This window comes from Euleptes europaea, chromosome 2 (genome assembly GCF_029931775.1).
Source record: "Euleptes europaea isolate rEulEur1 chromosome 2, rEulEur1.hap1, whole genome shotgun sequence".
In the NCBI taxonomy this organism is placed as follows: domain Eukaryota; kingdom Metazoa; phylum Chordata; class Lepidosauria; order Squamata; family Sphaerodactylidae; genus Euleptes; species Euleptes europaea.
The window spans coordinates 114,100,767-114,113,099 of record NC_079313.1 but is presented as its reverse complement, the minus strand read 5'-3'; the positions used below and the strand labels follow the sequence as shown (position 1 = coordinate 114,113,099).

Genomic DNA, 12,333 nt, shown 5'->3' with positions numbered 1-12,333 from the left:
TGCTTCATAATTAAGAGTAACTCTGAACATTGAAGAATTAGTATATTAAAAGGCACTGTGAACAATTTCTGCATGAAAGTAGAAAAGTACATTTACTGCATACACAGGATTCATACTAATTCCTGCATGGTACTGACTTCTTTGTAGGAGCTCTGCCCTGTGTGAAGGCATCCTGAGTCAGAATTCGACCTTTGCTGCCAGAGTTCCAGCACTGCAGTGTTATCTACTGCATCATCCTTTTGACTTGGTAAAGTTTCCATGACCCCCGTTTCAAAACAAAAGGACACCTTTTGGAATTGAGATAAGAAAAATCTGGTATGCACACGAGCAGCGTTAATGGGTGGGGGTGGGGGGTAGCACATCTGCTTGCTTTGGGGTTTCCCATGGATAGAGAATGGGCTTAGAGGAGACATGAATACTAGTCATGATGCATACCTATTCTCTCTAATGACTGACTGATGTATTTAAAAGATCTATGCCAATAAAGGTTTGAATATATAGATGCATACCTATTCTCTCTAGTATCAGAGGAGCATGCCTATTATTTTGGGTGCATTGGAACACAGGCAGGATGGTGCTGCTGCAGTCGTCTTGTCTGTGGGCTTCCTAGAGGTTCGTGGTTGGCCACTGTGTGAACAGACTGCTGGACTTGATGGGCCTTGGTCTGATCCAGCATGGCTCTCCTTATGTTCTTTAAAGCCCTCATGCAAGGACATGTGTGGTCATTAAGTGAGTCACCACTACTGACCTGTAAAACCTACCTCTCTAGGTGTACGAAAGTATGTGCACAATAAGGTTTGTGTTACCTAGTAAAACTGAAACTGGTATATAAATAAGTAGTGGTGGTAGAGATTCAGTCCTTCTACTAATAGTTTAGATGGCTGTAATAATATTGCTTGATAGAAGTATCTTATCAACAACTCTTAACCCTGAAAAAGCAAAACGGAAGAACCTCCGTGTTCAGAAGCAGTCTACCTCTGATTACCATATGCTGGGGACAAACAGGATGTGACAGCTGCCTCACCCATTCCCTGTTTGTGAGCTTTCAGAGGCACCTAATTGGCCACTCTTGGTCATAGCATGGTGAGGTAGATGGATCTTTGGTCTAACTCCAGAATGCCAGTTCTTATGTTCTATGCCTATGGAGCAGGACCCTATTGTGATATCAGTTGTATTAATTTTATTGGCTGCATTGTGTGAGTGAGATATATTTGGACCAGCGCACAGTCGTTTGGGCTTTAAAAAGACCTGTGTTTTTTTCTAAATCCTGCAATGCTCATCTACCCAGGATCAGCTTCTGTTTCTTGCCTCCCTTCTGTGAAGCACCACTTCACAGTGTCATCCATACAATGTTGGGTCAGTTTTGTGCTGATGTCACTTCTCCCATCCTGATTCTGTTTATACTGTCTGGAGAGACAGCATGGTGTAGTGGTTTGGAGCGGTAGACTCTAATCTGGAAAACCAGGTTTGATACCCCACTCCTCCACATGAGTGGTGGATGCTAATCTGTGAAGCGGGTTGGTTTTCCCACTCCTCACATGAAGCCAGCTGGGTGACCTTGGGCTAGTCACAGCTCTCTTAGAGCTGTCTCAGCCTACCTACCCCACAGGGTGTCTGTTGTGGGGAGGGGAAGGGAAGGCCATTGTAAGCCGGTTTGATTCTTCCTTAAGTGGTGGAAAAAGTCGCCATATAAAAACCAGCTCTTCTTCTTTAAAAAGACCTGTTTCTTAAGAATCCTGCAATGCCCATCTAGCTAGGCTCAGCTTCTGTTTCTTGCCTCCCTTCTGTGAAGCACCACTGCCCGTGTCATCAGTGTAATGTTGGGTCAGTTTTGTGCTGATGTCACTTATCCCATCCTGTTGCCATTTGTACTGGCTTTCTCATGGGGCCTGAGGTCATGCCTGAGGTCTTGCCGCGCCTAAGGAATGCCAAAGGATGTAAATGCCAGCGCCACTCTTGAGTATGGGCCAGGAGCATGGTGGGAAGTTTTTACAAGCCAGTGCTACAGGGGTCGCTCAGCAGCACCAGCAAATAGGCCTTGGCTCACCCACTGCATTTTCTCATAAACCTGTGGCAGAGAGCAATTTGTGAGTTAATGCCCATTATCATTGTTGCAGCAGCCCCCAGGGCACCAGCCCATTGGGAAATTTCCCAGTAAGTCCCAGCGTGGTGTAGTGGTTCAGAGTGGTGGTTTGGAGCGGTGGAGTCTGACCTGGAGAACTGGGTTTGATTCCCCCACTCCTCCATATGAGTGGCGGAGGCTAATCTGGTGAACTGGATGTGTTTCCCCACTCCTACACACGAATCCAGCTGGGTGACCTTGAGCAAGTCACATTCTCTCAGCCCCACCTACCTCACAGGGTGTCTGTTGTGGGGAGGGGAAGGGAAGGTGATTGTAAGCCGGTTTGAGTCTCCCTTAAGTGGTAGAGAAAGTCGGCGTATAAAAACCAACTCTTCTTCCTCCCTTTGGTCCCCATATTACTATTTTATTCCCACCAGTATCACTGCATATTAGGGTCTGTTGATCCCCCCTTATGGTAATATTATTTGATATTGGTTTCTAATCCATATTCTGGGGGAAACTTAGGGCACCATCTGTTTTAGTCAGGGTTGTGTTTTTTTAGGATTTTAATGATGAATAAAAATGTAGATTTTATCACATTTATCCTGTATTAAGATTTATGTTGTATTGAAGAGCTGTAAACTGCCCTGAGCCTGGCTCTGGCTGGGAACGGGTGGAGTGTAAATCTAATAAAATAATAATAATATCTTCTCTCAATGGAGGGTGAGTTGGTTGATGATCCCTTTCTCTGTAATGAGGAGCGGCTGTGGCTCAGTGGTAGAGCATCTGCTTGGTATGCAGAAGGTCCCAGGTTCAATCCCTGTCATCTCCAGTTAAATGGACTAGGAAAGTAGGTGATGTGAAAGACCCCTACCTGAGACCCTGGAGAGCCGCTGCCGGTCTGAGCAGACAATACTGACTTCGATGGACCAAGGGTCTGATTCATTATAAGGAATAAGGCAGCTTCATGTGTTCTTGTGATTCATTGGCCTGTGTTCCCTTTCAGGTGCTGACGGCCTTGCTCCGTGTGGTCTTTGGGCCCTGACATGCGCACTAGGGGCGTTAGGATATTATTGGCTTGTGTGTAATCAGCCAGCTGGCTCCTGCGTAAGGAATGGCTCCCCAGTTCCGCAGCTACGTCTGGGATCCTGCTCTCATCGTCTCCCAAATCGTGCTCATGCAGGCGGTTTACTACAGCTCTCTGGGCCTTTGGTTGGCTCTGATGGACAGCCTGCTACGGAGCAGCCTGTCCCTGGACCAGATCTTCAGTTACGAGGTAGGCACTTAGTTTGGGGGCAGGGACGAGTGAAAGTTCTGATCATTAAATATGGGACGGGATGGAGGGGGGAGAAAATCACAAAGTTTTGAAGATCAACATTGCCGCCCAGCAGGATTGTTGCCACCTTTGGGCCCCAGGATTTCTTAGATGTTTGCCTTAAGGTTATGGGCATGATCCAGATTCTGTGCTCTCCCTTCCCAATACAAAAGAGGCCCCCACGTTTCTGTCACTTTGCAGAAGCTGCAGAACAGAAATGTTCAAGAAGGCATTTTTGTAAATGGACTGGAATTGTAGTACAATGGAACAGCTCAGAGTGCGCTTGTACAAAGGAATAGGATTATCGTCTATTACAATGATTATTGTACGTATCTCCTTCCTTTTGACTGCTCTGCCGTCTACTTTTTGTAACCCGTTTTGTGCAATATTGTATGTTAATGTCTTAGACCGTTTTTTGTTTGCATTGTTTTCCAGTTTTGTAATACTCGTTCCCACTATATTATTTATTGGAGGGCTTTGCAGTTTGTATGGATTTTTATATTTTGTAATCTTGTAGTCTCAGTGAGAAAGGCAGGCTGTAAGTGAAGAAGAGTTGGTTTTTATATGCCAATTTTCTCTACCACTTAAGGAGACTCAAACCGGTGTAAGGGTCTGTAAGCTTTTGCTTTATGTGCTCCCCCCCCCTGGACTCATAAAAGCAGTCCAGGCCTTTTGCCTTTCCTTGGTTCAGGCGCTGCGTCCAGCAGGCCCCAGGTTGGAATGTCTCTTCCCACGATCCTCCTCCCTTGCTCTCTCCGACTCCCTCCCACCAGCTATGGCCTTGGTGTGTAGATAGTAATAACGAGCTTCCTGAGGTCTTTGATGTTCCTGTACCATGCACAATTATCTCGTAGATTCCCATAACATGCTTTTGACATCTGCTTCCCTGTAGGGGTTATAATTCTGTCTTTGTGAAATTGCTAGCACTTGCAACTTTGCCATTGTAAGGCCTATACTAACCTGAAGCTTCCAATAAAGTTCCTTGTTTCTGCATGACCGTCTGAGCAAGTGATTTTATGGAGTTTGTACAGGGAGGTTGGGAACCCTCACAACCGGCTTACAATCACCTTCCCTTCCCCTCCCCACAACAGACACCCTGTGAGGTAGGTGGAGCTGAGAGAGTGTGACTTGCCCAAGGTCACCCAGCTGGCTTCTTGTGTAGGAGTGGGAAACAAATCCAGTTCATCAGATTAGCCTCCGCTGCTCATGTGGAAGAGTGGGAAATCAAACCTGGTTCTCCAGATCAGACTCCACCACTCCAAACCACTGCTCTTAACCACTACACCATGCTGGCTCATTCCCGCTATATTGTTTATTGGAGGGTTGAAGATGGAAGTGAAGGAGTGGCTGTGGATTGGAGACAGAGTCCTGGAAAGGAAAGGGGATTGGTCAAGCAGAGGCTTGCCTGAGGCGTGGATCCTGGGGTCGGGGGTGAGTGAGAATTGTGGGATGAGGGAAGTTCCATACAGCTGTCACTCATGAGCACTACTCTCATGCCTTGCACAGCCTTTTAAAGGTACACGGTCAGCTCTACACTTCTCAAACAGTAGCATCCTTCATTTATCTTTGCATGTATTTTCATTTGTGGCTATGGGCACTTTTTTTTAACAGAAACAAAAGTGGGGGCAGTTATTTTACCGCTCAGAGCAAATGTAGGGTTGTGGGAGGACACATTCAGTTATGTTTTCTTGCCCCAGGGTCCGCAGTGATTTCTAAAGAGAGGCATGTCTAGCCCATGCCTCTGCTTCAGGAGTTGGAGCTGACCAGCTTTAGGACTCTGGCTACTTCCGGCGTGCGAACTTCAGTATGTTGCGTGGGGGAGTGACCTGCCAGTGATAGGCTGGATTTCTGGGACGGCTGTAGGCCTTTGCTGCATTAGTGTATATTTACAAAACAGCTCATAGATACTGGCCAAGGAGCCAGCAAGCCATATCTTCAGTTCATTAATTCAGTATCACCAGCCCAAAGGGTTTCATATGGAATCAGTTGATCTGCCCATCACTTAAAGTGTGTAGTGGTGTGTAGTGGTTAAGAGCGGTAGTTTGGAGCAGTGGACTCTGATCTGGAGAACCGGGTTTGATTCCCCACTCCTCCACATGAGCAGCGTAGGCTAATCTGGTGAACTGGATTTGTTTCCCCACTCCTACACATGAAGCCAGCTGGGTGACCTTGGGCTAGTCACACTCTCTGCCCCATCTACCTCACAGGGTGTCTGTTGTGGAGAAGGGAAGGTGATTTTAAGCCGGTTTGATTCTTCCTTAAGTGGTAGAGGAAGTCGGCATATTAAAAACCAACTCTTCTTCTATGGAGAGTCTCAAGTCGTACTTCAGAGCATTTTAGAAATTCATTGCAGAAAATCAAGGATTGTTCTCTATGACGGTTGTGTGTAATATCATACATTTTCAAATAGAGAGGATCCAGCCTTAAAACAGAAAGAGAAAAAGGCTTGCTTGTTGAAAGCTAGATTTCAGGTCCTCCTTGGATAACTGCACCAAATTCAACCGTGCTGCAACTTCCAAAATGTTTGCAGTGCCATTAAGTGTCTACTTCTATGCTCTATATCAGTGATGGTGAATCTTTTAGAGACCGAGTGTCCAAACTGCAACCCAAAACCCACTTATTTATCACAAAGTGCCAACACGGCAATTTAACCTGAATACTGAGGTTTTAGTTTAGAAAACTAAAAAGTCCCGTGATGGACTTTGCCTCCAGACATTTGTCCAATCCCCTCTTAAAGGCATCTAGGCTAGATGCCATCACCACATCCTGTGGCAAGGAGTTCCACAGGTTAATTACATGCTGGGTAAGTGGGTGTTCCTCTTTTAGTAGGAGATTTCACTGAAAGGTGGGAGGCGCCGCAAAGCCCGCGCTGTGGCCCGAGCGCTCTGCTCCCCTCCAGCTATGCCACGCTGTGAGCTATGCTCCCCTCCAACCTAGCTCCTCTCCAACCCCACCACGGGAATCACCTTCGCCACAGACTCAACAGGCTGCCGTCCGTGCTGCACCCTCACGCCGCATGTGAGCCGCCCAGCATGTGAGCCGCCCTGCCACATGTGACGGGGAGGGAGGAAGCGCTCCGATTGGGCTGCTGGGCAGAGGGGCGGGTGAGGTGAGAAATGCCGTCAGGAACGCATGGAGAGGGGGAGGGGAGCAGCCCGGCCCCGTGTCCCTCTGGCTTTCTAGTAACGAACTCAGGTGAACTCTGTGCTGGGGCGACGGCGCGCGTGCCCACAGAGAGGGTTCTGAGTGCCCCCTTTGGCATGCGTGCCGTAGGTTTGCCACCACTGCTCTATATGATTTATTCAATTTGGTTTCTTCGTAACGTTTATTTAACGTTACATTCTTAGAAGAAGGATTTGCTTGGATTTTTTTTCCTGCCCTAAACTCAAGAAATGTGTTTGGTTTTATGAACAGGATGCCTGGAAGGGGAAGGGTTGTACTTTATAGATGTTGAACTGATTTCTGGTTTATCTGCATGACTTCTTGTCTTTGTAATCCTGTATAGATCTTGGGATTCTCCACACCTCCTGGGAGAGTTTCTATGATGGCATTTGTTCTAAACGCGCTAACCTGGTTAGTATTCATCTCCAGCATTTCTAAGCGGTGTCTCCTGTTTTTCTAAGAACGCATTATTACAGGGATAAAGTAACAGACTGGTGATCAGCCAGCTTTTACTGAAGACACAGACATATCATCTATATCAGTGGTTCGCAACCTTTTTCGGGCCGCCACCCCTTTGGTTCCATAAACTGATGTCCAGTGCCCCCACCCTACCCTATAAAAAACATTATTCAGAATTGCGGTTTGCATGACCTACTAAGGAAGGTAATAATAAAATTCAAAAGAGAATGATTAATTGCACATTTATTCAAAATTCAATTAAAACTTTTTACTTTCATTTATTCTACAAAATGGATGAACTTGATCCAGTGATACCAGCTTTTCAATGTCTGATAGTCATTTTGCAAGAATCTTAGATACCACATTTAGTAACAGTTTCACTGTTCGGTAAATTTTTAATGCGACAGATAGGCTTGATGAAGTGGTACCAGTTTCCCAGTGTCTGGTTTAAAGTCACTTAGCAGGAGCCTTAAATCACCACATGTATGGTTTGGAGCGATGGAGTCTGATCTGGAGAACTGGGTTTGATTCCCCACTCCACCACATGAGTGGTGGACGCTAATCTAGTGAACTGAATTTGTTTCCCCACTCCTACACATGAAGCCAGCTGGGTGACCTTGGGCTAGTCACAGCTTTCTCAACCCATCTACCTCACAGGGTGTCTGTTGGGAGGAGAAGGGAAGGTGATTGTAAGCCGGTTTGATTCTCCCTTAAGTGGTAGAGAAAGTCGGCATATAAAATCCAACTCTTCTTCTTCTAATCAGGAGTCAATTTTTTTTGGTTAGACAGAAGCTGGATGTTGACACTAAAATCACGTTCCACCAAATATGATGTTGGAAATTCAGCAAGGAACTTCTTAACCACTGTCCATAGTGCTGCATAGCGATCAGAAATTTTCTTCTGTAACCAAAATTCTTAGTATGATTTCTTAAACTTTGACTTCAGGTCAATGTTATTTTGTAGCTCAGTTTGTTCTTCCTCCACTACTCTCAACTCCCATAGTATCTGCAAATAGATTTAACACCCAATCTGGAATTTCCATCGAAGGAAGATCCTCAGATAGTATGCAGCGTATCCCAAAGGTCAAAAAACTTGCAGATCATCATCTTGTATTCCACCTTTCTCTTCAAGCTCAGACAGGCTTGGAAATTGGTACAGCTCACAGTGGCCTATATTGTGTTTGAATAGAGTTACCTCTTAAACGTAGAGATTTGGCCTTAATAAGTCTTATTTCATTGAGCAGAACTGTTTGCAAAGTTCAATAAGCAGTGTCATCCTGATCTCTTTGAGTTTATCACTGAACAAATCATTCATGTCTTCATAAAACTCCACGTATCAAAAAGGTCATAAAACATCTCACACAGTTGTCTTTTGATAGCCAACAAACTTGAATATGAAGCAGCAAACATTCAAAATCTTCATCATTCTCAGCACAGAGCTCCAGAATAGTTGATCATTGAAAGCATGGGCTTTGATTTTATTCACTGCACTAATGATAGTGTATAAAGGTTTGTGCAGGCAATCACAAAGGTTTTTTACAACCAGATGTTGGCGATGAACGACACCTTGAATGGTAAAGACATTTGGCACTGCTTTTGTCGAGTAAGCAACACAACCAAGGTAGTGATCAGTCATTGTTGGTGCGCCATCAGTTGCACAAGCAAGTATGTTAGCAAGGAGAACTGGTTTTTGAAAAATGGCTCAACGACATGAAATATTGGCTCCCCTTTCTGTTCTTGGTTGCCTTCCGAATAATAATTCTCGATCCAAACTTTCATCTTTTATGAAGCGCACATGAGAAGCAAAGATTAATTACCCAGCAAACTTGACTCAACCAGCTGTAATGCAAATTGTGTTGTTCCCTAGTTTGCTGCACAGTGTATCTTCCACATTTGCAGTCATTTCATGGCTGTCTGTGGGGATGGGGCTGCTCCTCAGGCTTTTTGTGTTGTTGCAGATCTCTGGAGGCTGCAGCTGTCTTGAGGCTCCTTCTCAGGTCCCTCTGTTCTCCGCCCTCAGTCCCAGATGACTTCTGTCTCCTTTTTTTTTCTCCTCGGAACCCCCTCTTTTCCCTCAGAATTCTCCCACAGCTCCCTGTCAGGGACAAAATACCTTCCGCTGCCTCAAACTCCAACAGCGGCCCAAACCCACATGAAGCTGCCTTCTACCGAATCAGACCCTTGATCCGTCAAAGGCAGACTGGCAGCGGCTCTCCAGGGTCTCAGGCAGAGGATTTTCACATCACCTATTTGCCTAGTCCCTTTAACTGGAGATGCCAGGGATTGAACCTGGGACCTTCTGCATGCCTAGCAGATGCTCTACCACTGAGCCACAGCCCCTCCCTGCAGGGTTACACTTATATAACCGAGAAATATTAATATTGGGCGGAATGTGACAAAAATGTAGCTAAAAAGCGCACTTCATAATCAATAGGTTCAATAACTGAGAACACAGGAAAATAAATGCCATGCTCAATACTATTATGTTAAGGACTGACCAGCAAATGGGTACCAAACACAGCCTCTCAGCCTCCTTTTTTACACAGGAAGAGTTGGTTTTTATATACCGATTTTCTCTGCTTTTTAAGGAGAATCAAACCAGCTTACAATCTCCTTCCCTGTGAGGTAGGTGAGGCTGAGAAAATGATACACATTGTGACGATAGCTTCTCAAAACGTGGTATACTGGTTTGACTAGAGCTCTGGTGGTGTATTTACTAAGAATTCTGATCGTTTCCACCAGATTTCAGCACTATGCAGAGGAAGAAACTTGGAGTGCCTGGTCCATTGTAAATAAGTCCATTGTAAACACAGTCTCCCCCTTGCCTCTTAGCATCCCCCTAAGTAATCCCATCACCCCCCCCCCCGGGGTGGTATCACCCATTTTGGGAACCACTGATCTCTATGTTGTCATGAACTAAGGGATTTTGTGAGGAAGCTTCTGTGGATTTACTAAAGTACCCTAAGCTTCTGGTTGCCACCAACTGAACTGCTCAGATCCTGTAGCCGGACAAGGTGGGAAGAGGGCGGAAGAAGTCTGTGTCCCAAAAGATGACCAAGGGAAGTACATGATAGAGGCTTATAATTTGAAATAGCTGGCTAATTAACCCCCCTAGAGAGCCAGTGGGGTTTGGTGGTTAATGTTGGGCTGCCATCTGGGAGACTCAGTTTGAATCTCCACTCTACCATGGAATCTTCTCATGGGTTGAGCTGGGGCCAGCCTCTAACCGACTTCACAGGGTTGTCGTAAAGATAATATGGAAGAGAGGACAGTGATGTTGCAAGCCACTTTGGTTCCCTGTCAGGGAGAAAAGCAGAATATAAATATCTGAATAAATGAATCTCGTTTATTAGCATAAGGTCTATGGGCACAAGTATTTGTACTTTTCCTTTGGGAAACGTGTGCAGGGTGATATGTAAGGAGAGGTTCTTACCTAAAGCTCAGCCAGGAGAAGTAAAGTTGGCCAAATGAAAATATCCAGAGATTAATTTCCCTGATTTGCCTAAAATAGCTGTAGTTTAAATGAGAAGCTGAAGCTCTAAAGTGGTGGTGATATATTAACTTCTGGCTATGTTAAAAGCTTAATGGGGGGACAGTGTAAGATTTGTCTGTTAGTAGATGATACATACAATGGGTTGTCTCTAACCAGCCGATGAAAAGGGAGGAAAGGTCCTTTTTGGCTAACCAAAAAGGCTATGCTGGGAATTAGGAGAGGTGCATGTGACAAAAGGCATGTGAGATAGCAACAGCAGTAAGAAGAGGAATTGCATGAAGCTGGGTGGGTCCAACCCAATCATTTCAGGTAACTCCTTTCTTGAGTTCCTCCTTGTCCGAGTACTGCGATGCAAATAGAATAACTCTTTTCTTCCCTTCACAGTGCAGTGGGCTTACTGTATTTTGTCCGGCGTGGAAAGCAGTGCTTGGATTTCACGGTCACCATTCACTTTTTCCACCTGCTGAGCTGCTGGATTTACAACAGCCGCTTTCCCACTGCTTTGACCTGGTGGCTCATACATACTGTGTGCACAGCACTCATGGCTGTGATTGGAGAATACCTCTGTATGAGAACTGAACTGAAGGAAATCCCCTTAAGTTCTGCCCCCAAATCCAATGTATAGGAGTCCTGTCTCATCCAGTTGGCTTCTACATCTTGGTGCTAATATGTGGGACATGGGGTTACGGCTAAAGAAATTAAGTGGGGCGACACTAACTTTTTAAAGATAGCAGTGGCTGCAAGAATGAAGTTTGTGATCCCCCACACACCCCGAACAAGATGGACAAAGCAGATGTTTCATTTTGATGTGACCCACCTTATCACCCTTACAAGAGGACATGCCCATTTGGCTCATGGCACAGTTCTGGAAAACAACATGTAAAAGTAAAAAATGGAAGCTGGATTCTTTTGGGCAACGTGGACCGGGTTGTGGTGATCGGAGCTTTCCTTTCTCTGCAATAGTGGTGTTAGCCTTCCAGGGATTTCCTCAGATATCAAGCAGTGTACTGTGAGCGTTTGGATTTGCTCTTTGCTTCTTCGGAACACCTGACATCTGTTTGACTTCAGCTGGCCCTTTTCGATTTTAAAATTGAGGGGATAAAACCAAGGCGGAGGATATGCCGCTGTACTTCAAAACCAGCAATCCGCAATCCCGGACCGCTTAATTTCTTTTGCAGCTCAAACGTAGGGAAAGAAGAACATAAGGAAAGATTGTGTTTATTTGAGTTGCAGAATTTAAAAAAGTAGTAATAATAGAAACTTATTTTTCCACCAGAGTATTGTAGCTTGCTGGTTGGACATGGTCATGGATTTGCTTTATGCATCAGGAGGGAGAAAAGGGAGCGGCCAGATAGGCTCGCCCTTCGAAAAGCTGCATTTTGTCCCCAGCCTACCAGCTCCAAGCAGTGAACAGCATGAGACAGCCAGCTGCAAGGCTGAGGGTGGAGGGGTAGCTGTCACAAGAGCTGAATTCTAAGCTAGACCTACTTCACGAGCCTGTGCAACATGCATCACGACACATGCATTGCCATAGAGATACAGACCTTTTCTCCGATGGTCAGATTGTCTTCTTTATAACCAAGGACCCTTGTTGTTCTGCGTTGCAGGGACTGTAAACTGGCGTCTTTATATTACCACCATTGGGAGAATCTTGCTTTGTGTACAACATCCTATGGACGGAGGCTTAAGTGGCTACATGACAGCCCAGGTTCCATGCAGCCAATGGAGGGTTAGTCAGAATCAGGCCCCGATGTCAGTGGATCTGTCTGACTTTTTAACTATGAACGTTGCTTCATTTGAGTTATGTCACTGAGATTTCCTTTGTATATAAATATTTGTGAAT

The 12,333-nt window shown here is 45.4% G+C and overlaps 1 protein-coding gene across 1 annotated transcript; it reads left to right on the top strand.

Moving 5' to 3' along the window:
• The first annotated feature begins 3,148 nt into the window (after positions 1–3,148).
• On the top strand, positions 3,149–11,157 carry SYS1 (SYS1 golgi trafficking protein). Its single transcript, XM_056845214.1, has 3 exons — positions 3,149–3,338; positions 6,883–6,950; positions 10,875–11,157. The coding sequence occupies exons 1-3, from the start codon at positions 3,177–3,179 to the stop codon at positions 11,113–11,115; spliced, it is 471 nt and encodes a 156-aa protein (XP_056701192.1). The 5' UTR covers positions 3,149–3,176; the 3' UTR covers positions 11,116–11,157.
• The last annotated feature ends 1,176 nt before the right edge of the window (positions 11,158–12,333 follow it).